Source organism: Haematobia irritans, chromosome 3 (genome assembly GCF_050003625.1).
Source record: "Haematobia irritans isolate KBUSLIRL chromosome 3, ASM5000362v1, whole genome shotgun sequence".
Lineage (NCBI taxonomy): Eukaryota > Metazoa > Arthropoda > Insecta > Diptera > Muscidae > Haematobia > Haematobia irritans.
Window position 1 is genome coordinate 131,264,288 of NC_134399.1, and position 24,383 is coordinate 131,288,670.

The 24,383-nt window shown below is 34.0% G+C and overlaps 1 protein-coding gene across 1 annotated transcript in view; it reads right to left on the reverse strand.

The window, feature by feature from the left end:
* LOC142228222 (polyhomeotic-proximal chromatin protein-like) overlaps positions 1–18,465 on the reverse strand; it is a 40,902-nt gene extending 22,437 nt beyond the window's left edge. The window contains exons 1-2 of the mRNA XM_075298590.1: positions 17,857–18,465; positions 17,454–17,682 (exon numbers count right to left, since the gene is read on the reverse strand). Coding sequence (XP_075154705.1) covers positions 17,454–17,488 — 35 coding nt within the window. The 5' untranslated portion in view covers positions 17,489–17,682; positions 17,857–18,465. The remainder of the gene's footprint in view (positions 1–17,453; positions 17,683–17,856) is intronic.
* Between the last annotated feature and the right edge of the window lie 5,918 nt (positions 18,466–24,383).

Consider the following 24,383-nt stretch of genomic DNA (forward strand, 5'->3'; position numbering starts at 1 on the left):
TAATTCCTTTATTAAGACAGGGTTCAATGTGCTTTTATTCGTATAAATGTTATACCAATGATTCTCTTACAACTCTATTAAAATGCACTTTGTTTATCAGTTTGAAGGAGCTCTTATTGGCGTCGTTGTAAATGTATCTAAAAAGGCACGTAATAATTGCACAAATGCGATACTTTTTTGTAATAGCTTGGCGTGGTACAACTTCTCAATAGTGACACCACTTTAGCGACAAGTTTTGGATATCGTATACGACGTGGTGGGTATTCTCAGAAGCGCCGTCAAATTAAAAAAATGTTGGTAGGGAAAATATAACAAGACATTACATGTTTTTAGTCAAATTTCCGCGACCTTGTCTGCAAAAAATTCCGATTTTTCTTGTTTTTGATGTCAATATAGCATGCTTTTCCACTATTTAATATTGAAGTTGAATAAAAACATGTTATTTGTAGAGTTATTTGCAGATGGAAAAATGTCCACGTGATCAGACACGTAGTGATTTATTACAAAATTTTATAAGCGATGGCAACACTATACCATTTTCCGCCAAAGAATTAGAATAGATTTTAATTTGGCGATACGCCACTGGCCGTCACGGTATTCCGTCGCGGATTTTGGGCTTCCCATACATGTAAACAACTGTTCGCCTATCGCTATGGTTACATTTACACAATTAGTTTGGCGACACACCGCTCGCCGTCCCAGTATTCCGTCGCGGATTTTCGGCTGTTCGCCTACCACCCATCACTATGGTTATATTTACAAACTAAAGACGACTTTTTGCCGACGAGATTATTGTATTTGTTCGTCGCGGAAAAATACTTCGCATATCGCCTATAGCTATGGTTGTGTTTACACACTTATGTTTATATTCAATACAGCGTTTTTCTGTTCGAAACTAAGCGGGTATTTGTTCATAGCTTTAATGGAATTTAAAGAGATCTTTAAGTAAGATTTTTAATGGAAAAATCCAAGGGAAATTTATCGTTTATATAAATTTAAAAAGTCACACAGCAGATTCTCCAACACTAAGCCCATCGCTATAAATTTTAAAACATGAAACTTTACAAATACACAATGGCCACTAGAAAATACACAACGTTGAATTTAAACATAAAATGGAGAACTTGGGAGACGGCAAATTTTAATAAGATTTATTGCAAACATGACAACCAAGTTTTTGGTCCCAACAAAAAGAGAAGTATGTGGGAGGAAGAGGGATAAAAATATTGTTATGGCAACCTTGATTTACACCCAAGCAAAAATGATAAATCTATGGCCAGAAAAATGTCCACACTTTTTTTTTGAGATGTGTAATATAAAGGGAGGGTAGCATAAGATTATTGTGCAGTTGGGGACTAGAAACCCAAAACATAGAAATTTTGAAATAAGAAAAATAACAAGAGAAACAAGAAACACAGAAATTGCATTGTTTATTATTAAGAAGAAAAAAAATCAAAACACATCCACCAAGCAAGAGGGTGTAACAGCATCAAAAAAAAAAAAGACAGAAATAACAACACCACCACTACACCAATCTTGAAGCAACAGACATTATAAAAAAACCCCCCTGAAATGCTTCATCCATCAACAATGCCGGGCCATCCCTTTTCCCCTCCCATCATCTCGTTTTTAATTAAGAACCACTGCGCCGGTTTCAAATGAAACATGTTTCCTTCATTATCACAACGAATACACGCACCACACAGCAATGCAAAGAAACAAAATGCCCAAAGAAATGTGAACAGTATGCAGGACAGACATAACCACCGTCCATCATCATCAATTATACACCCAAAGAAAAAAAGAGACATTGAACTAAATAAGCCCCATTAGTTATTAAAATTTGTCTCCTTGTGAGATAAGTCTCAGCTGATGAAACCTCTGGGTTTTAAGACAAATAACAATGAATGCTGTGGCAACCATTAAAATTGCTAGTAAGATTAAAATAAATAAACACAAAACATCATCAGGTTGAGCTAAATCAAAGATTCTCTTGTATGAGTGCATTGAGTGTGAGTGGGCTTGTGTTGAAAGTAAAGCAGAAACAAATGGGAAGATACAATACCAACAACAATCAATGTTATTAACCCACACGCTAACAACAATGGTTTTATCTCAATAAAATTGGATACCCCCCTCACTGTTCAAACCAACCCCTGATCAACATGAACCAACAGAAAAAAAACAAGGGTCTCTCACACACTCGCAATTTTTCGAGAACCACAAAAATTGTTTTCTCTCATCTCATCGCTCTTTTCAATTCAATTCATACAAACGAGTACAAGAGAGGAGAGTCAATTTGTTTTGTTTGGAATTCTTGTTTTTCCCTTCCATTTCGAGGGCCTTACTTTACATGCAATGCAAGTTTTTGTGATACCCATCATCATCATCATTCGTCTTGCCTGTCATTTGTGTTTCTTTTTGTTTATTTCAGCCATTGCTTCTTTTTTTCAATATAAGCAGAACCTAGGGATCTATAGTATAAACCAATAATCGATTTTTCGACTATTCGATTATTGACTATTAATCAAAAATCGATTTTCGATTATTTTCACCAATCAAAATTCGAATAGTCGATTTTTCATAACCGAATTTCATAGAAATAATGATTATACAAAATATTCGATTTTATGGTATCTATTTGTTTTTTGTTAGTGTTATCAATAGTTGGGTAAGAAATGCCAAAAATTAGTGTTCCAGTCAAACATGTTAATTTTTTTAAGTTGTTTAATATATTTTTAAAATGTTCAATATAAAATTTTTAACATGTACGTGTCATTTATTATTATTTCCTTAAATATTTGTTTAATATATATTGTGAAAATACTCAATATGAAATAACTTATCATTATCTCCCCAAATAATTACCCGTATAAATTCAAGGAAATTGAAAAAACAAAGGATTCATTTCCACCAATTTCATATTTTATTTAATCAAGTCAACATTTTTATTCTAGTCAAAATTAAAATTTTATGATAGTCATTTTTATGATAGTTAAAATTAAAAATTAGTTAAAAATCTAAAATCGATTTTGCGATTATTTTAAGGTTAATAATCGATTTCGACTTTTTTAGATTTTCATGCCAAAATTCGAATAATCGATTAATCGATTTTCGATTAATAGATCCCTAGCAGAACCGTCCTGTTTTAAAGTTGTATTATGAAAAAAACGAACAAGAGTGCTAACACACACACCTATACATATGCATACTCAGTTTTTATGCGCAAAATACCTTCGCCATATGAACACAAAACAAAGTTAGTTTGAAATGCGCGCGCATTTCTCAGATATTTTTATCGATTAATTTGTAGATACAGATTTGTACGGGGGTAAAACGTAAACCATAAAATTGGCAAAAACATACTAATGTATATTGCAAAGAGTTAGAAAGAGATGTCTGATAGAACAGAAAGAATTCCGTCCGACGAAGAGAGAATCCGATTGCCAAGCCATGCTAACTACAACGAGTTGTTGTTTTTTGGCATGAAATATCGCAGGGTTGCCATAGAGGGAAAATGTAATCTATATTGGATATTTGGGCTTATTAAATTTATATCTTGCGTTTTTTTCGGTATTCGAAATAGAAAGTTGAATCTTTTCGAAACTCTTGCGGTAAATACTGTCATAATTACGGTGAACCGACGGTTCTAATAGATTTGGATACCTTTTCTCAAAAAATTATTAAATGTATGTGTAAATAGGAACTGCTTTCATATAATTAGGTTGAGTTAGTTTAGGTTTAGTGGTAGTCCATTATATTTTAGGCTCACTTATGGTGTTTTTTATAGTAAAAAATGCGGTCTTTTTTCCTTTTTGCCCAACTTTTTAGATTCTCTTCTAAGAAAACAGTCAAAAGTGCGAAAAAGCTTCGAATTCTTTTGTGAAATTAGTGACACGCATAGAGGCAAATTGTGGGCATTTCCAGCACTGTCGACAAACGAGAGTGCTACGATTGTCCCGTTTGCTCTTTGAATTCTTTTCTGCCCGCTGAAATGATACCATTTTTTTTAGGTTGCTGGCAACATTTTAAAAATTCGCATTCTGTACAGACAAAATGAAGGGACAGCACTTTTTTTTAGAAAAGAAAACACCATTAGACTATTCAGTCTATTGTTGTATCAAGTGTTGAATATTATCAAAGAGTACTGCCCGATTCTATGTTTAGCTCAATAAAAATGTACTTCCTTTTTAGATTCGAAGAAGTTTTCAAACACTCCAAGATGGCTCGGAAAAAGAGCAGAAAATCAAGAGCCTTTTTTTATTTTTTGTTGTAATGGCCAATTGTTTGCATGTGACGGGGCACGAAGCGAACACCAAAATTGAGTTTTATCAGTGGTTTATATCCACTCGTCTATAAAAAGGAGGTAATTTTTCATTGTGTTAAACTCAAAAAAAAAAAATGTTAGTAAAATTTTATTAGTTTGTTTGCTACTCTGTGCCGAAATAGCAAATATTGACCGATATTTTTATATCCTCCACCAAAGAATCGGGTGTATATTAAGTATATCATTCCGTGTGTAACACATCAAAATATTGGTCTCAGACCCTATAAAGTATATATATTCTGGGTCGTGGTGAAATTCTGAGTCGATCTAGTCATGTCCACCTGGCTTTCCGTCCATCTGTGAAAATCACACTATCTTCCGAACGAAACAAGCTAACGACTTGAAACTTGGAAGAGCAAATTTTATCCGTTCCGGTTGAAATTTGGTACGTGATGTTAGCATATACCCTCTAATAAGCATGCAAGAATTAGTTCATATCGGTTCATAAATATATAGCCCCCATATAAACCGATCCCCAGATTTGCCTTACGAAGACTTTTAGTAGAGCAAATGCAATCCGATCCGGTTGAAAGTTGGTACGTGATGTTATAATATTCCCTCTAATAACCATGTAAAAATGTGTCCATATCGGTCCTTAATTATATATATAGCCCCAATATAAACCGAACCCCAAATTTGACCACCGAAGACTCTTGGAAGAGCAACTTTCATCCGATGCTGTTGAAATCTGCCTCTCTAATAGCCATAGCCGTTCATAATTATCTACAGGTTCATTTACGAGTATATAACAACATTCAAAAACTAAATAGGCATCTATAGGTACACCCTCAAAAAAAAATCGCTTCTAACATATACCCCAAACACATTTTGTTTCAAGTATATATATTTTCACGATTGGTCTAAACAAAATATTGTTTGTATTGTTCCAAAATATAATGTTTCACCTTTAGCCTAGTACTAAGATCATATAAAAAACGTTAGCGCGGAATAAATGTGAAATCTTTGTTTATATATTTATACAACCCTGGATTTTTCGCACGAAAAAATAGGCAGGCATATTATTTCGCGTAAATAAGTTAACATTCCTGAGTTTGAGACCTTATTTACAGAGATAGATGAAGATATTCGTTTTTCGCAGAAACGAACTTAGTACTAAGCATTAGGCATACACTGACAAGAAAAATTTTTAATGAAATTCTCCTTGAGTATATATATTCTTAAGACGCCAATTGGTTACTTCCATTCTTTTACTTGCTGCATACTCTCTAAGTCTCTCTTTCTAAACACATATATGTTTATAGGCTATTTCTAAATTAATATATGTTTGCATCCAAGCATTTAAATATTTACAAACATTTTATGTCCCAAACATAATATATTCTAACATATTAACATATATGTCCCAAACATGTGATCATAGTTTATGACCATTGTATGCTTGCACTTAAAAATATTGTATTAAAAAATTTGAGTTCCAAACATATAATTTTTACACCCAAACATATGAAAAACAGTCTTTTTCGTCCGTGTAGTTGTTCTGCTTTTATTTATCCAACATAGACTCCATATGGACTAACATCTAATTTAGAAGACAATGCTAAGGAGGTTTAAAAAAATGATATGCCTTCATTTTGTAGATTGTGTACTTTTTTTGAAATGCAATTTAATTCAAAGGAGCAAACAGGGTGAATCTAATGGCGTTTTCTTTTCTTGTAAAAAATGCGCACTTTTTTTGCATTTTACCCGTAAAATGTACTTTTTAGGTTCTTTTCTAAAAAAAAACAGGCAAAAGTGCGAAAAGCCTTCGCATTCTGTTGTGAAAATAGCGCCACGCATAGAGGCAAATTACGGGCATTTTCAGCACTGCCAACAAACGAGAGTGCTGCGATTGCCCTGCCTCCTTCTTTGAATTCTTTTCTGCCCGCTGAAATGATAGCATTTTTTTAGGTTGCTGGTAACATTTTAAAAATGCCCATTCTGTACAGACAAAATGAAGGCAAAGCACTTTTTTCAGAAAAGAAAACACCATAAAATGAACACAAAGTTTAGCCGCTAAAATCAAAACTAAATCTGCAAAAACAGATTAAAATTATATCTTTTTGTTGCAAATTTTATTACAACTTGATAAGAAATGATCCAATGCAATGAAATGAATTATTGAAGAAAAGTAATCGTGAAAAATGACCAATTTAGCGCGACAATGTCAACCTAATAATGTCCTTTAAGGGGAGTATTAAGTTCACGATTACTTTTCTTTAATAATTCACTAAAAAGTGTATAAACTTTATATAAAGTTTTTTGGGATATTTTCCATCAAATTTTAATAAAATTTACATCAAAGAGATATAATTTTATACTACTTTTACTGGTTTAATTTCGATTTTAGGGGCTAAATTCGAACTTAATACCCGCCTTTAGGGATGAAAATATTGAAATTATTAATTAATTTTCATTAATTAAAATTTGCATTAATGCAACTATGCTTTTAAAGAGATTCTCCGTACTCTCGTTTGTCGGCAGTACTGAAAATGCAGTCAATTTGCATTATGCGAAGCACTCGAAACCTTTTCGAACTGCTGCCTGTTTTTTTTACAAAAGAACCTGAAAAGGTATTATTCCGGGCAAAATACAAAAAAGTGCACATATTTCACTGTTTTGATATTTTCTTATTTATGTCAAATTTTGTTTCATTTTATCACTCTTTTTCTTGAGTATATTGTATTCTTTTTTTCGGAATAAAAAGCAGCAGTCGTCATTAAAAATTTCCAACATCTTGAAATTAGCTTTTATGACATTGTACCTTTAATCACTGATAAGTAATGTGTACTTTAAGCGCATAAGCCATAAAGAGGAAGAAATTCAATACTTAGTTAAACGATTGGATATGCTTGAGATAACGGACAAACTATGTTGCATAAATCCTAAGGATTATAGAATCAGGTACATTTTGTTTTTCATAAAAACCAATACATAACCAAAATTTTGGTGGATTTATTTCTTCACAGGAAGAAATCTACACAAATACACGAGTTTAATGAGATTATGGTTTAAACTATGGAAAAGAAGATCAACTCGCAAAAACAGCTGTATCGCATTTCACACATTATCGCTATAATGAGTGTAAAGGTATGCCAACAATAACAAAATAAATAAATAAATTTGGCAACTCTGTTGCAAACACACTATGCCTATAGTGGGTAAAGCTGCAATTTTGAAGTCTGTCACAAAGAAAACAAAAAAATAACAACAACAACAAAACAACCGACATAGCCTAACGCACAGTGAGGAGTTAGGGTAATTTAATATTTTTTGTTGATATTTTTTTTTTTGCAATTTTTCGTGAAACAAAAGAAGTTGATGGAAAAAACAACCACCGTCAGTAGAGATACGAGTTGTGCTACGCTCTTTGTGGTGGTAGTTATATTCGAGTCCCTTTTTGATCACACAAAAAAGGGGGCCAACGAAGGGTGGCATAGATATTTCTAAGGTGGTGGAGTTGTCTAAAATAGCATTGTAAGGATTTTGAATTTGCAGAACAAAACAAAAAATCCTTTCCAAAATGGCAATATGAACCTTATAACCAGTCATCATACATTCACACATATACATACATGTGCACACAACTACATCCTTGTCATAGCATAGTCCCTGCATAGTTCCTGTTTTTAGTATTTCACATCTATGGAATAGAAAGAAAAACACAACTAAACATTGTTTGTTGATCAAGAAAAAGAAGAATAAAATGTCTGAGAAAGAGAACACCACAAAAAAACATAAGCAACTTTTCAACTACAGGCAACGTCGGCAGCAGTTGTCAACACAGCGGGAAACTGGTTTTGTGATAAATGTGCATTTTGGGAATTCTGAGACATTAAACATTGGTTGCCGCCGACTTTTGGATATTTTGACTTCCTCTCTGTCCTTTCGCGATTTTGACAAGCGTACAACTGAAGTTGACGTACTTTGTACTCGTAGTCTTCTCCTTGTTGCGCTTCAAATCACACTTTATGCAAGAACAACAACGAATATTGGTGCACTGTGTTTCAAGAACTAAAAATTGCAGAATGTAAATTTTTATGAGCAGTTGTTTGAAGTTATTGTTTTTTCCTCACAAAAATGAGTATTATTCTCAAAATACATTAGAAATAAAAGAACATAAAAAAATGTATTAATTTTTTCGGCACTTTCTATTAATTTTTTTAATTTATTCTATTTAGAATTTAATTCACTTGCAAATGAGGAATTCAATTAATTTTGTATTTGATGAAATGATTTTCCTTTAATGTTATAAGAGTTTATATGATTAAGATCAATGAGCCAACGTGGTGCAATGGTTAGCATGCCCGCCTTGCATACACAAGATCGTGGGTTCGATTCCTGCTTCGACCGAACACCAAAAAGTTTTTCAGCGGTGGATTATCCCACCTCAGTAATGCTGGTGACATTTCTGAGGGTTTCAAAGCTTCTCTAAGTGGTTTGACTGCAATGTGGAATGCCGTTCGGACTCGGCTATAAAAAGGAGGACCCTTATCATTGAGCTTAACATGGAATCGGGCAGCACGCAGTGATAAGAGAGAAGTTCACCAATGTGGTATCACAATGGACTGAATAGTCTAAGTGAGCCTGATACATCGGGCTGCCACCTAACCTAACCTAAACTAAGGTCAATGGTCTAATTATTTCCGAGCAAATTTTTCAATAATATTTTTAATTTATAATATTTTTTATATAATTGGAAGTAATTAATATTATAATTAATTCCATAAATATTTTCAGTCATTTTATTAATATATTTTTTTTTTAATTTGATTAAAAAATTAGTTGTTTTTATTTGTTATTAATTAATTACGTTTTCAAAGTTAATCAATTTTATAATTGGCAATATTTTGGTGATTTTTATACTTATACATTTGCCGATTATAAACATAAAGGAAGCTTAAGACCACAGAAGTCGTAACTTATATTTATAATTTAATTATATATGTAAAAATTCAATAAAGAATATAAAAACCAATTATTTCTGACCAAATTTGAAATCTTTTTTATTAAATTAAAATTAATTAGTAATTTAATTAAAATCCTATATGATTTCAAACATTTTCTTATCTGAATTTGTTTTTAATTTGATTAATTAATTTAATTCTATTACGTTATCAACTACAATTTTAATTGGCAATATATGACTTCCAGCACTTATTTAAAATTTAAAATTTCTTACGAAATATCAGCATTCAACCAGGTCCTTATCAATCCATAATTTTGTAATATCTACATATAGCATTATCTAGACGTGAATTTCCTGCATTGTCCGATTGGTCTTATTGAATGTTCCAAAGACCCACGTGCAATGGCATTCTGCCTGTCTTCAATACAAAGTGTTATGGGCTCAATCCCTTTTAAGGTCGAACTCCAAAGTTTTTCAGTGATGGTTTAAGAGACAAGTTGTGGTATCACAATGGTCTGAAAAGTCTAAGTAAATCCAAAATGACGGGACCGCTACTAAACAAGCTTATCGCTACACCCACGAAAAAAGAGCAATTAATTCCGAATTTAAGACAAACCATTGTATTGAAACATTATGTTTTTTTTAATGAACTTTTTTTAAGCGTCAAAAAATTTTTCGGTTCTCTAAATTTTCGTCTTTTCTCGGAAAAGAATACTTCTTTCAGTGTACCCAGAAAAAGTAAGTTCTGCAACACTACGTCCAATTCTGCTTCTCCAATCGATCCTTTTTATTAAGGGATGAGGCTTTCAGAGAAATTCATTTGTGCTCAAAAATCATGATCGCAATTAACAATTCAAAGCAATTCAATCCACAATTGATCAGAATCCACTTGTTTTAAAGCCGATTCTTTTTTTTTTGTCAATGAAGCGAAATCAGATTCTGAAGAAAGAATTGTCTAAAATTGGCATCGTTACCGTTCCGTTACCAGTTCCGTGAGTAAAATTACATTACTTCTATTTACAAAAGTTTTTTTTTTGTTTCATCAAGTGTAAGAATTCGATCGACTAAATTGGTTTGTTTTACTTAAATTAAGTTTCTTTTCATATGCTTTTGTGTGCCCAACAGTGTGGTCTACTTGAATGTATGTGTTGTTATTGCATTGATGGCTATAGCGTCTATTATGTTTGTTTACAAATTCTATGATCCCCGGTTTGATCCTCCGTGCGGACTAAGGTAAAATTTGCAAGATTTACAAAATCGAATCTTCTTCATTGTTTGTTGTATTATAGAAAAAAAAATATGTCTTGTATCGTTCTGGAACGAACGAGTTCCAATGAACTAATCACCAAATGGAACGATATGGAGCTAGTTCCAATGAACTAATCACCAAATGGAACGATATGGAACTAGTTCCGTCACTTTCGCTCCTACACACAAACAATTTTTTTTTCTGATTCAATCACGAAATCAATTGATACAATTAATTTTTTAATAGAAATGTCATCAATAACAGAAATGATAGTATGAAATGAAAAATTAATTGAAATTCAATTAAACAAATAATTGATCCAAAACTCAATTAAGATTTTTATTGGAACAATTTACGAGATTTTTTTCTGTATATAGTTCCATAGTTTCTTTTCTTATTTATATTCATTACATTTTGGTCAGCTGTTTGACACCATCATTTATGGAAAGACACTCTCTGAGAGAAGGTTAGAGAGAAAACAAATGTGAATATTGAATTTTATAGATGCAAACAGCGCTGCCAATTTTGCCGATTTATCAGCACTTTGACGATTTTTTACTCAAAAAATAGCAAATGCCGATTTTCCGATTTTTGCCCCAAAAATGACGATATTAGCTCGGTAAAAAAATTTGGACTAGAAGCGGTTCGGTTACACAATTAGAGCCAGTAAAAGAGAGAATTTATTTGACAATAGTCAGAAAGAGAAATTGCAAGTTTTTGCTAGAGATTTCATGCATGTAGGAGCTATACCTCATTTTACATCTACAGTCGTAGCATCACGTTTGCCACTCTTGCCAAAAATAATCCAACAAAATTTGAAGAAAATTTTATCAAAAATCGAAAGAAATGTTTTATATGGAATTTATAGAAAATTTTATTAATATTTTATTTCTAGAGAAAAAGGTGCCAAAGTATATTTCTATAGAAAATTTTATCAAAATTTTATTTGTATAGAAAATTTTGTCAAAATTTTGTTTCTACAGAAAATTTTGTCAAAATTTTATTTCTATAGAAAATTTTGTCAAAATTTTATTTCTATAGAAAATTTTGTCAAAATTTTATTTCTACAGAAAATTTTGTCAAAATTTTATTTCTATAGAAAATTTTGTCAAAATTTTATTTCTATAGAAAATTTTGTCAAAATTTTATTTCTATAAAAAAAATTGTCAACATTTTATTTCTATAGAAAATTTTGTCAAAATTGTATTTCTATAGAAAATTTTGTCAAAATTGTATTTCTATAGAAAATTTTGTCAACATTTTATTTCTATAGAGAATTTTGTCAAAATTTTATTTCTATAGATAACTTTCTCAAGCCTTTATATCTGTAGAAATTTTTTCGCACATTTTTATTTCTATAGAATGTTCTTGAAAACATTTATTTCTTAGAACATTTTTGGCAGTTATTTTCTATAGTAGATTTTTGCAAAAATGTATTTCCATGAACATTTTTGCAAAATTGTATTTCTAAGAAAATTTTGCAAAATTTTATTTTTAATAAAATTTGTGGAAATTGTGAGATTTTGGAAAATCGGGCAACACATATGTAAATATTAAAGATTTTTATTTTTAAATAAAAAACGTACTGAAGGAAAACTATATATTAAAAAAATATTTTTTATATTATTTTTGGAATTGCATAGCATAGCATTGCATAAAAATGTTTTTATTTGTATTTTATTTTTATACGAGACTGAATTCATTAGGATTTTGTTGTTGAAATGCATAGTTGTGTTAATTCTGTTCTTTATGTGAAATAAATATTTTTGTTTTTAACCAAAAATTTTGTTTGGTTTTAATATTATTAACATTGCAGATTTTTTGACGATTTTTAAAATGGAAGTGACGATTATGACGATTTTTTTCGGAAAAAAGTGACGATTATTCTTGAAATTGTATTGGCAGCCCTGAATGCAAAAAAAAACGGACCATTTAAGCTGCGTTTACAATAAAAAAAAAACTAATTCGATTAAAAAAACAAAAACATAAAAACAAGGAATATTAACCCAAACTTGTAGATTTCTTCATACAAACGTGATTTTTCTTCCATTTCTGGCTTATGAATAAGTCTTGTTAGCTCGTGCAAGAGAGAGTCCACAGTTGAATGATTGAATTTATTCAAAGGAACTAAATGGAACGATATAAAGATTTTAGTTTTTCTGACGGTAGTAGGCGACAGCGATGGCAAATATTAAAACCGGTACGAATTATTAGAACGAGATAGTAGGAAAGAACGATTTAAAGGAACTAGTTTACGGTAAACGATTTTGCCCAAGACTAGAAAATGTGCTGTGAAGTAAATAAATCTCGTGGAAGTGAGAAATAGATGAAGGAAGATGAAATTAGCCAGAAAATTAGAAAAAAATATTAGTCCTTAGTTTCACATCCTTCCAAGAGCAAATAGTAAACTATGGTTGCTTGTGTAAAATTTTGTTTGGGAGGAAAGAATTATTTTTTTTTTGCGTGAATATTGAGGTAAACTTCTAATAGAATGAGTAATTTTTTGCTACACATATGTTTGTTTAAATTATTTTTATTTGTGAACCACTGTTCCAGCCAACTAACAATGCGAGTACATTCTCACTCTCTGTGTGCTTATTGGTTTTATACTCTCCCTCTAATGTCTTAGCCGTCAGACACTTTTCAGGTTTAAATGTTTATATGTGTGAAGCACATTCGAATGTGTATGAGTTTATTTGGCAGCAATATAGGGAAAATAAACAACAACAACAATAACGGCAACCATCAACATAAGGTACAAAACGCAACACCCTACAGTTAAGGTTGTAGCACAAGAGTCTATGCTTCGGCTAATACAAGAATTTGTGATGTGTGTTTTTGTACAAAAAAGGGGAGAAGGTAGAAGAACGAACTAAACAACAAAAAATAAAGTAATAAAACCTTCTTCAATTTGTGTGCCCTGATGGAACCAAGTATACACTGTGTATCATTCCGCCGACCTTTCACACACCCGCTTTCTCTTGCACCATAATATTATAATGCACCAAAGGTAGATTTTACGGCTCGTGTACAAACTCTGTCTTGTTTTGTTATTGGTGTCTAATGTAAGTATGGGACACAACGACTGACAGACAGTGGCTCACACTAACAATCATCCATGTCATAACGCATGTGATGGCTTGATGGCTTAGAGGCAATGGTGAAATGAAAGATGTGACAATAACAACAACAACAAAATTAGTTGAATAGTATTGCATGTCGGGTGGTATAAAATGACAATAAAATCCAACAATATGGGGTTTTCACAGCGTGTGTTATGAACCACACTCGCTCGCAATTTATGTGGAAATGTAGACATCGTTTTACTCTTCGGCTCTGCAGTCATTAAGAAGAATATATCTTATTTCATCCATTATGATTTTCCATCTATCTAAATTTCTTATTATTAAGACATAATTATGGGCTGAATGCAAGAGAGCCAATTCCGAGTTTATAGTGGTAGAAAGAAATTACAAAGTCGGGGAATACATGAACATTACAGATGAGAAGGGAACTAGTTTGTTTGGTAGAATGTTGGCTTTAACAGCTGATTGATGCGGGAGATGACTAAAAGGAATATTATTCGTTTTCGTCTCCAGACATCATGGAAATCCTTTGATCTCTTGTGATAAAGGTCGTAGGCAATAATATTGATATAAACTACTTACTTCGTCTTTGCTTCTAAAACATGAGATTTATGCAATTCCATTCTTCACTGGAGATTTAAATTCACATTTAACTCAAATTGTTTGTGAATGTGTTCCTTCCTTTTCCTTCGGATTTATATAGAATGCACTTATTTTCCCATTTGCATCTAATATTTACAGTTACTCTGACATCGTATATTGCGAAACGACACCATCTTTGAACAAGAAAATGGAAGTTGAGTTAGGTTTAAATTGTAATCTCTGAATTTGTTAGATGCCATCTGTTCCACTCTCAAATTCAACTAGAAAACTAAAATAGACGGTCAAAGATCTCTTAACGAGATGGCTGATGAGTCAATATTTTGTATGTCTAGCCTCCGGCAAGTCTAGAAAGTGTCATTAAGTGTCCTCATAGCTCCCAGTATGCAAACACTAGTAAGAATGTGACTGAACCTGTGAAAACAGAGAGGATACCGAACAAATTCGGCTCGATCTAAGTTTCCATGATGGTACAATTTACATGCAAGCTTCTCAAAGATTCCGCCGTTATTTTGAGCAAATATATATATTTTTTTGTTTTCCTGCAAAAACGTTAATTTAGTACTAGGATAGGGATCCGTTGACGCCACAAAATGTATGTTTTAGGGAGCCACCGTGGTGCAATGGTTAGCATGCCCGCCTTGCCCGTGGGTTCGATTCCTGCTTCGACCGAACACCAAAAAGTTTTTCAGCAGTGGATTATCCCACCTCAGTATTGCTGGTGACATTTCTGAGGGTTTCAAAGCTTCTCTAAGTGGTTTCACTGCAATGTGGAACACCGTTCGGCTGTGTTGCCAGAGTTTTCATTCACAATAACAATTTATTGCGACTAATTTATCGAATAACATGAAATTCAAAGTGATACAGTGTCATAAATAATCACAGCAGTAAATATTTATTACTATTAGAGCAAGTAAGATTTCACTTGTTTTCTGAGATTGTTTTTAAACAGCTGATGACAGTGTTCCATATTTGTCTGTTTTTTGGAGGTTTCGATAAGTTAACAATTGTCCTAAGACAACTGTGGTATAGCAGTTGATGAACTTCTCGGTTATTAATCAGTGCTGCCAGATTTTTAATTTATCTCAACGTTCCAACGACATGTGGGAGAGTTTTTCTGATTGTTGAAAAGCCTTGAATGGTGATTGAGATTTACTTCTAGTCTTTCGGGATGTAATGTTACATTAGACACTGGAATGATTCACGTTTATATAATAATATTGCAAATCCAATTAAATTGACAAAAAATAAAACGCGTCGTTTTAGATCGTTTGTTTCTGATTGTTAGTTTTGTGAAACATTAAAGACTTTGTAGGTATCGTATGGATACATCTGAAATCAAAATTCAATATCTATTTGTATCTATCTTTTGTGCAATTTGCATGCCATACCTAGGTTAGGTTAGGTTAGGTGGTAGCCCGATGTATCAGGCTCACTTAGACTATTCAGTCCATTGTGATACCACATTGGTGAACTTGTCTCTTATCACTGAGTGCTGCCCGATTCCATGTTAAGCTCAATGACAAGGGACCTCCTTTTTATAGCCGAGTCTGAACGGCGTTCCACATTGCAGTGAAACAACTTAGAGAAGCTTTGAAATGTCACCAGCATTACTGATCCACCGCCAAAAAAAAAAATTTTTTTTGGTGTTCGGTGGAAGCAGGAATCGAACCCACGGCCTTGTGTATGCAAGGCGGGCATGCTAACCATTGCACCACGGTGGCTCCCATGCCTAAAAATGTCATGGTTTCAATACAAGTTTTGGCTAAATATCAAAAAGTTTTTCAGCGGTGTATTATCCTCTTTCAATAATGTTGAATGTAACGCCGTTCGGATCCGGCTATAAAAAGGGTGTCCCTTGTCATCACAACTATACATTGAATCGGTAAGATAAGCAAGAAGTTCACCACACAAAAAAATAATTTTTGGATTCAATCACGAATTTTATTGATCCAATTCATTTTTAATTGAAATGTCTTCAATCACAGAAATGATAGTATCAATCACAGAAGTCAATAAAAAAAAATTAATTGAACCAATTAAAAAACTAATTGATACTATTATTTTTTTTTTGATTGATTTTTGATTTAATTAAAAACATTGTTGAATCGATTAAGTTTTTAATTGAATATTTTAAAAAAATCAATTAAAGTTTTATTTGATCATATTCCTTCTCTGGGCGTGGGCTTCTTGTTCCCAAAACTATGTTAGAGACAAATGATAAATACTTTAAAATAGTATCCTTTTTTTTTCTTCAACCCAATTTAATTTTAGATTCCTTCTAAACTCAATAAATACAAAATTATACTTTTAATTTTTGTTTATTTTTCTACTGCTTTATCATATCGCACCGGTTGGTCCTCTACTAATTTCCAATCAATGATGGCACAACCATTAATCGATTTAATGGCCATAAAAATACACCAGCATTCAATATAATATGAATTTTACCCATAAATAGTAAAATTTCCAAACTGTTCTCAACATTTAAATAAGTTCTATTTAAGTTTATTTAAAGTATATACATTTTTTTGGGAATATCTTACTAGAAAGGTTAAGGTTAGAAACAACTGGGAATGTTGATACCCCAGTTTCCCAACATAAAATTTATAGAGTATGCCACTTCCATAAAAAAATATCTATAGCCATAGCGAAAACATATATCACATATTGTAATTCCATAAGTATACATTGTCACTGTTTTTATTATATCATCAATATCGCTATACCTCTCCAACATCGAATTAAAACAATTCATTTAAGATTTATCTAAAATTCACCATCATTATTACCAAAAATACCCAAAATGTACACAATACGGCTTATGGAAATTAATCCCACTAAGTCTAAAATGCAACTCTGTGAGTGTGTGTATTTTGACGGCAGATGAAAACAATGACCAACTGCTGTCAAAAAACAAACACAAAACAAGAAAGAGAGAGAGAGCGAACGAGAAGTGAGCATAACTCAGAGAAAACAAACCAAAATAAAAAGTATGAGAGTCAGAAAAAAGAGGGAAACTAATAACAGGCAAAACCCAGATACAAATATATGTATACTACTGAGTAGAAACAACAACAAAACCATGCAAAGTCTGGGCATAATAACTAAAAAAAGAGAAAATGAAGAAAATGAAGAAAAAGCAGAAAACGAAAAAAAACTACTAACAAATGAAATGAAAAGTTAATAGTATTAAAATGTATAAAGATTTGAAATATTAATTCAATGACTTTTGTTTGTAATTATGAAAGAAAATAAAAGTACAAAAATAATAAAAACAAATACCTTCTTGAATAAACTTTTAAAGCATGACGATCCATCGTTTAAAATAAAATCGAATTTAAACGAAATGAAATTATCAAAGCATGCAACATCATAGTTTCTTTTTGTATCTTTCTTTGCCTTCTTCTTGTTGTGTTGGTGGTGTATGGGTTTTTCTTTCTTTTTTTGGATGATTTGAATTGTTTTTTAAATTAATTACTTTTTCTTATTTTAATTTATTCACAATACATGTCTGTTGTTTGTCATTATTTTTTTTTTTTCGTGCAAGGCAAATTTACAACACAAGCAACAACAAAATGATATAGTCCACCGACAACAAACCAAAGAAAAAAAAATAACACATATTATGTGTGAGTTTGGACGAAACACACCAAAGCAAAAAACAATGAGAAGAGTTTCACCGTACGTTATTTTCAAAGGAGAAACAAATATCGGCTACTGCTGCTGTGTGGTGGTGCTTTGTAACCAACAAAATTTTTGGTGTATTGGGTGGTTGGTACGTGTGTATGTTGGTAGTAGACAGACCAGAGATTGATTTCAAATTCAATTTTTTATGAGATTATTTTTATGGTAAAAACATTAAATTTTTATGCAAGAATACAAAATTAAGTTGTTAGCACCTGCTTTAAGATAACCACTATCTCTGGGATATTAATTTTGAAATGGTCGCCGTTGCTGATGGGAATGAGAGATTAGCGACAACTTCTTCAACTGCACTTATGTAAACTCGTAAAAAATGGGCATTTCATGGCCACTAGCAATTTTTGTGCCTTTTTTCTTCAACAGTCCATATGAACATTCTTTTTTTCTTTAAATTTCCTCTTTTCTTTTAAATTAATGCATTTTTTTCTCGGGTGATTTCAATCTTTTTTGTGATTTTTCTTCTTCTTTTCATTATTACTATGGTTCACTATACACACACACATATATACTCTCAAAAGCTATACAAAGCGCATTCCAAACACCGAAGATGATAAAGAAGAGAAAATCGAAACGACCGAACTCGTAGGCAAGCAAACACGTACTAAACGGCAACTCTATTATATCAGCTATAATGCATGTGATACACAAACACACTCACACACTCTTGCGTTATACACATTAATCGGCACCATTCGTTGTCGTACAACTGGTTTTACTACTCTCGCTCTCTGTATAATGGCTTGCTCACTCGCTCTTTGATATTTTTGTGTATACCATATTGAAAGCACGTTTATTAAAAGAATAAAGAGACAAATATATGGTCTCTTTTTGTCTCCATAGATACGGGCAAAAACCGCCAAACCATGAGCTCTCTTTGCTTCTACCTACTCATCCCTTTCCAAAAACCACCTATAGCACACACACGCATCCGTAATAATGACATTTTGTTCTTTGGGGTGATTATCACGATGGAAATTAAAAATAACAACGCTTCGTACATCCGCTTTTTTTCTTATCGCCATACACACATTGACGATGATGATGGTGGTGGTGCTTATGGAGACGGCGACTATAGCGCATTAACAATATGGTGACTTAGTAGTGGTGGTTGTTGAATGGCAATTCATGGGTACCACGGTGCTGGCAATGAGGACGGGTAGGTAGGTAGGTAGTTTTTATTGAAACGAACGAAAAAATGCCCAGAATATATTGAATAGGCGCTAGATGTTGTTGTTGGGTATATTTGTACTCTGCTGCCCTGTGTTGGCTTAACTGGCAATAAAAAAACAGCAGCTGTCGCGCAGTCAGATATTTTAGCAACCACATTTCTCACACTGTCAGGCGACCCACCACAGTAAAACATTCTTATGGTATTTGTTTTTGTTGCTTATTTTCTTCTTCTTGCTTATCTTCCCCACCCACCCCTTTCATATGATGGCTCAAGTTTTTTGTTAAGTCATCTTGATTTCAATTGTTAATGGGTGCGTGTGAGCGTGTGTGTGTGAATGCGAGCGATAAAGTTGATTTCATCTTTTATTTTGATCGCTTGACATTTGTTGCCATCGCTATTGTGAATGTGTGTATCTGTGAGTGATTAAGCATGGATGTTTGAACATTACTTGTTTTCATCTTTGTTCTGTGGCTTTGTTGCTGTGTTGTATTTGTTTTGTTCGATCACATCATGCGCATAACATTTGAGGCCCTCTATTATGATGTCAAGCATGAAACATTCAATGTTGATTGTTTATTATTGTCGTTGCTTTCTCTCCTCCAGTCATGTATACCGTCACACATATACCCGCTTATGGTCACACAATAATCATCCATCCATTTGGTTTTTCAATCAGACGAAATGAAATGAAAAAAAAAAATGTTTCGGCCCAAACCACATGATTGGAATGGCTACACAGAGCGCTGTTGTTTGTTTTCGTAGTTCTGTGAGAACTATCAACGAATTTTCCGTATATTTTATTATAATACCATAATTAGTAGTCGTTGTGGATGTCTAGAATTCTGGTTGGGTGTTATTTGGGGGTTTAGGGATGATACTGATGTTATATTTTACCAGAATTGGTGTCTTTTGCCAATAGCGAAATCGAATTGCTTTGGATATTGACTTCATTTCTTGGTTTAGCTTCTACGACTTTCTTCCCGAGTATCTTCAGCATCATTTTCTCCCGGTATATTAAAATAAACGCGTCTCTACAATACTCTATAGATGACGCGATCAGCAAAAGCGACCAACTATACTGTGGCAGTGGAATCAAAGCATTCGATTGCTTCGATGGGTCTTGCTTTAAACCCGTAGCAGTTGAGTTTGGGCGTAGCAAAATAGAGTTACCGTTAATCCTCTCAGAAGTGGACGAGAGGATAATTTTAATGTATTAATATAGCAAATGTGTCACGACAATCGTTCACTTTTGAGAGGTGCCCCGTTTTGAAAGTGTCCAAGTTTCAGAGGTTTCATTGTATACATTTGTATATTCCTGCAGTTGGTAGTAATGCGAGAATAGTATTCACGTTGCTGAGATTAGGTATAGTGGCAGCCCGTTATTTTAGACACACTTAGGCTATTCAATTCATTGTGATACTACTCACTTCTATCCTATCTATGAATGACAAGGGATATCCTTCTTATAGCCGAGTCCACTAGAGAAGCTTTGTTACACTCAGAAACTTCACCAGTATTAGTAATAGGGCTCAAGCCACCGCTGAGAAACTGTTTCTTTCGATTTACGGACTGAACCTATAATCCTTGGTATACAAGACGGCCATACTAACCATTGCTCTAGTTGATAGTAACGGGTGAATAGTGTTCATCTTGCTGAGAGGAACCATCGAGACATGATTACTATCTAAATATGAGCAAAAGAGTCAATTCACACAGACACAAGATAAGGAGACCATTAAATAAACTTATGAGTCCCTTATAGATTGTGCGACCGTCGTTTGGACTCTTAGTATTGGCAGAACCCAATGGAGCAACTTAGTATTGGCAGAACACAATGGAGTAACCTTTAGGCTGCGAATTCCTTCCCAACCAGTAGTTTGGAGTGTTATGGTCTTAACCACGTAAACCATTCCACCTCAAGTAGGGCAAAAAAAGAGGCAATTCAGTCCGGTTTTAGAAGGAACAACCAATAAATTAATCGCCTGTATTGCGCGGCATTAGAGGCGGCTCATACAGTAGCATTTTAGAAGGCAATTTCTTCCTACCAGTGCACCATTGTACTAGTACCAGGTTGGCTGATAAGTCCCCGGTCTGACACATATATGGCGTCGCTAGTATTAAATGCATATTTTTTTATATAGTACCAACCTTCAAATGATTCGTGTCAAAATTTAACGTCTGAAAGTCAATTAGTTTGTGAGATAGAGCGTCTTTTGTGAAGCAACTTTTGTTATTGTGAAAAAATGGAAAAATGTTTTGATAAAATACTGTTTTCTGAAGGAAAAAAATACGGTGGAAGCAAAAACTTGGCTTGATAATGAGTTTCCGGACTCTGCCCCCAGGGAAATCAACAATAATTGATTGGTATGCATCGGAAGAGGGAGACCTCCTACGGCAGGGTAGTTTTAGCCCAACTATGATCAGGCAAGTGGAGCCGCCTCAATTCCTACCTATCAGTGATTGACAATAGGTTGGCTGATAAGTCCCCGGTCTAACAAAGAAAAACACATTTTTTGTCAAAATTTGTTTTTATTATTCAACATAGTTCCCTTCAAGAGCGATACAATGATTATAACGACCTTCCAATTTTTTGATACCATTTTGGTAGTACTCCTTCGGTTTTGCCTCAAAATAGGCCTTAGTTTCGGCGATCACCTCTTCATTGCAGCCAAATTTTTTCCCTGCGAGCATCCTTTTGAGGTCTGAGAACAAGAAAAAGTCGCTGGAGGCTAGATCTGGAGAATACGGTGGGTGGGGAAGCAATTCGAAGCCCAATTCATGATTTTTTGCTATCGTTCTCAATGACTTGTGGCACGGTGCGTTGTCTTGGTGGAACAACACTTTTATTCTTCATATGGGGCCGTTTTGCCGCGATTTCGACCTTCAAACGCTCCAATAACGCCATATAATAGTCACTGTCGATGGTTTTTCCCTTCTCAAGATAATCGTTAAAAATTATTCCATGCGCATCCCAAAAAACAGAGGCCATAATTTGCCAGCGGACTTTTGAGTCTTTCCACGCTTCGGAGACGGTTCACCGGTCGCTGTCCACTCAGCCGACTGTCGATTGGACTCAGGAGTGTAGTGGTGGAGCCATGTTTCATCCATTGTCACATATCGACGGAAAAACTCGGGTGTATTACGAGTTAACAGCTGCAAACACCGCTCAGAATCATCAACACGTTGTTGTTTTTGGTCAAATGTGAGCTCGCGCGGCACCCATTTTGCACAGAGCTTCCGCATATCCAAATATTTGATATCTTTAAGGCCTCTGCTATCTCAATCAACTTCATTTTACTGCCATTCAAAATCATTTTGGGGATGTTTTTGATGTTTTCGTCGGCAACCACCTCTTTCGGGCGTCCACTGCGTTCACCGTCCTCCCTGCTCATTTCACCACGCTTGAATTTTGCATACCAATCAATTATTGTTGATTTCCCTGGGGCAGAGTCCGGAAACTCATTATCAAGCCAAGTTTTTGTTTTTTCCACCGTATTTTTCCCCTTCAGAAAACAGTATTTTTTCAAAACCCGAAATTCCTTTTTTTCACAATAATAAAAGTTGCTTCACAAAAGACGCTCTATCTCACAAACTAATTGACTTACAGACGTCAAATTTTGACACGAACCATTTGAAGGTTGGTACTATATAAAAATAATATGCATTTAATACTAGCGACGCCATCTATGTGTCGGACCGGGGACTTATCAGCCAACCTGTTATTAGCCGGCCTGTAGCTAAACCAATGAACAGCTAAACGGTAAATGTTGTTCTTGAGGTCCGACATTGAAGCAAAGAGAGTTCTCACGGCAGACCATTATAGTTTTGATCCAATTACAAATTGCCACGTAAAGCCTTCCAGTTAACAGTTGTGGTTCATACGCTGTTAATCAATTCAACTTATAATAGATTCGTTCCAAGAAGTTCCAGGTTCATGTATCCTCACAATTCCGAAAGCCTATGTACTTATGGTGTTTTCTTTTCTAAAAAAGTGCTTTGCCTTCATTTTGACTGTACAGAATGCGCATTTTTAAAATGTTACCAGTAACCTAAAAAAAATGCTATCATTTCAGCGGGAAGAAAAAAATTCAAAGAACGGAACAGGGCAATCGCAGCACTCTCTATTGTTGGCAGTGCTGAAAATGCCCGCAATTTGCCTCTATGCGTGACGCTTTTTTCACAACAGAATTCGCACTTTTGCCTGTTTTTTTAGAAAAGAACCTAAAAAGTACATTTTCCGGGCAAAATGTAAAAAAGTGCGCAATTTTTACAAGAAAAGAAAACGCCATTAGACTTTGAAGTCCCCACTCGTCATCAGTGCACACTAGTTATCTATCTTTTAGTAAATCCGAAGTGTTATCATGGGCAGGATTATCGTCGTTTTCCTCTCTTCCATATTCGTTTCCGCTCTATCACAATCCTAGTCCGGAATCGTACCGTGTCCACACCAAAAGTTGATCGTTCTCTTACAATGACTGGCCGAAAACGTTGATCTCTCTTTTTATTATTTACGTAAGGGAATAAAAAGAAGGCATTCGGTGCCAAGTCAGGACTATACACGGCGGATGACCCATCGAATCGATGTTTAAAGTGCTAAAAAATGTAGTTGTTTCGATCTCATATTGTCGTGGTCCATCTTTGGCGGTTGATTTCCTTGACTTCTTGGAAGACAACTGGGAGAAAAATAGTTTTGTATCACTCGGAATTGACTGCTCTGCATTGTTCTAGTGATACGGTTCCGACATGTCCAATTTTTCCAGACGATCACTTGCGTCAAAGTGCTTCGATCTTGCAATATCAGTTCAGTAAGACAGGAACAAATTCCCTTAATGTCATCTATTGCCTTTAGATATTTTGGCCAAACAGTCAGCTGCAACGGCTCTGCGATTGCGCGAGCTATCGCTGTGGTCGGAAAAAAGGTTCGGTCATAGTTCGGTCCTCAATATAATGTCAGATTTGCCAAACGTAGTGGATTACACTCTGGCGAAACCACTTTTCGACAAAAAGTTTAAAACTATAGTTCCCAACAGTGAGGCGTGGTGCACACAGACCCCGGGGATATATGTCTTCACTAATGGCTCCAAATTGGTCAGACAAGTGAGTTTCGGAGTATATTCCAATGATCTGGAACTTCGAATAGCGAAAAGATTACCTAATCACAGTAGTGTTTTCAGGCTGAAATATTAGCAATAACAGAGGTGGAGTACGTATAACCTCAAAAATATCAAGCAGATTAGATAACTGTGGTTGTCCAATACCGAAATATAAAAGGCAACTCTTGTATTATCTATTTAATAACTGTTTTTCCTGCTTCATAAATTGTCGTCCAACTCCTCACG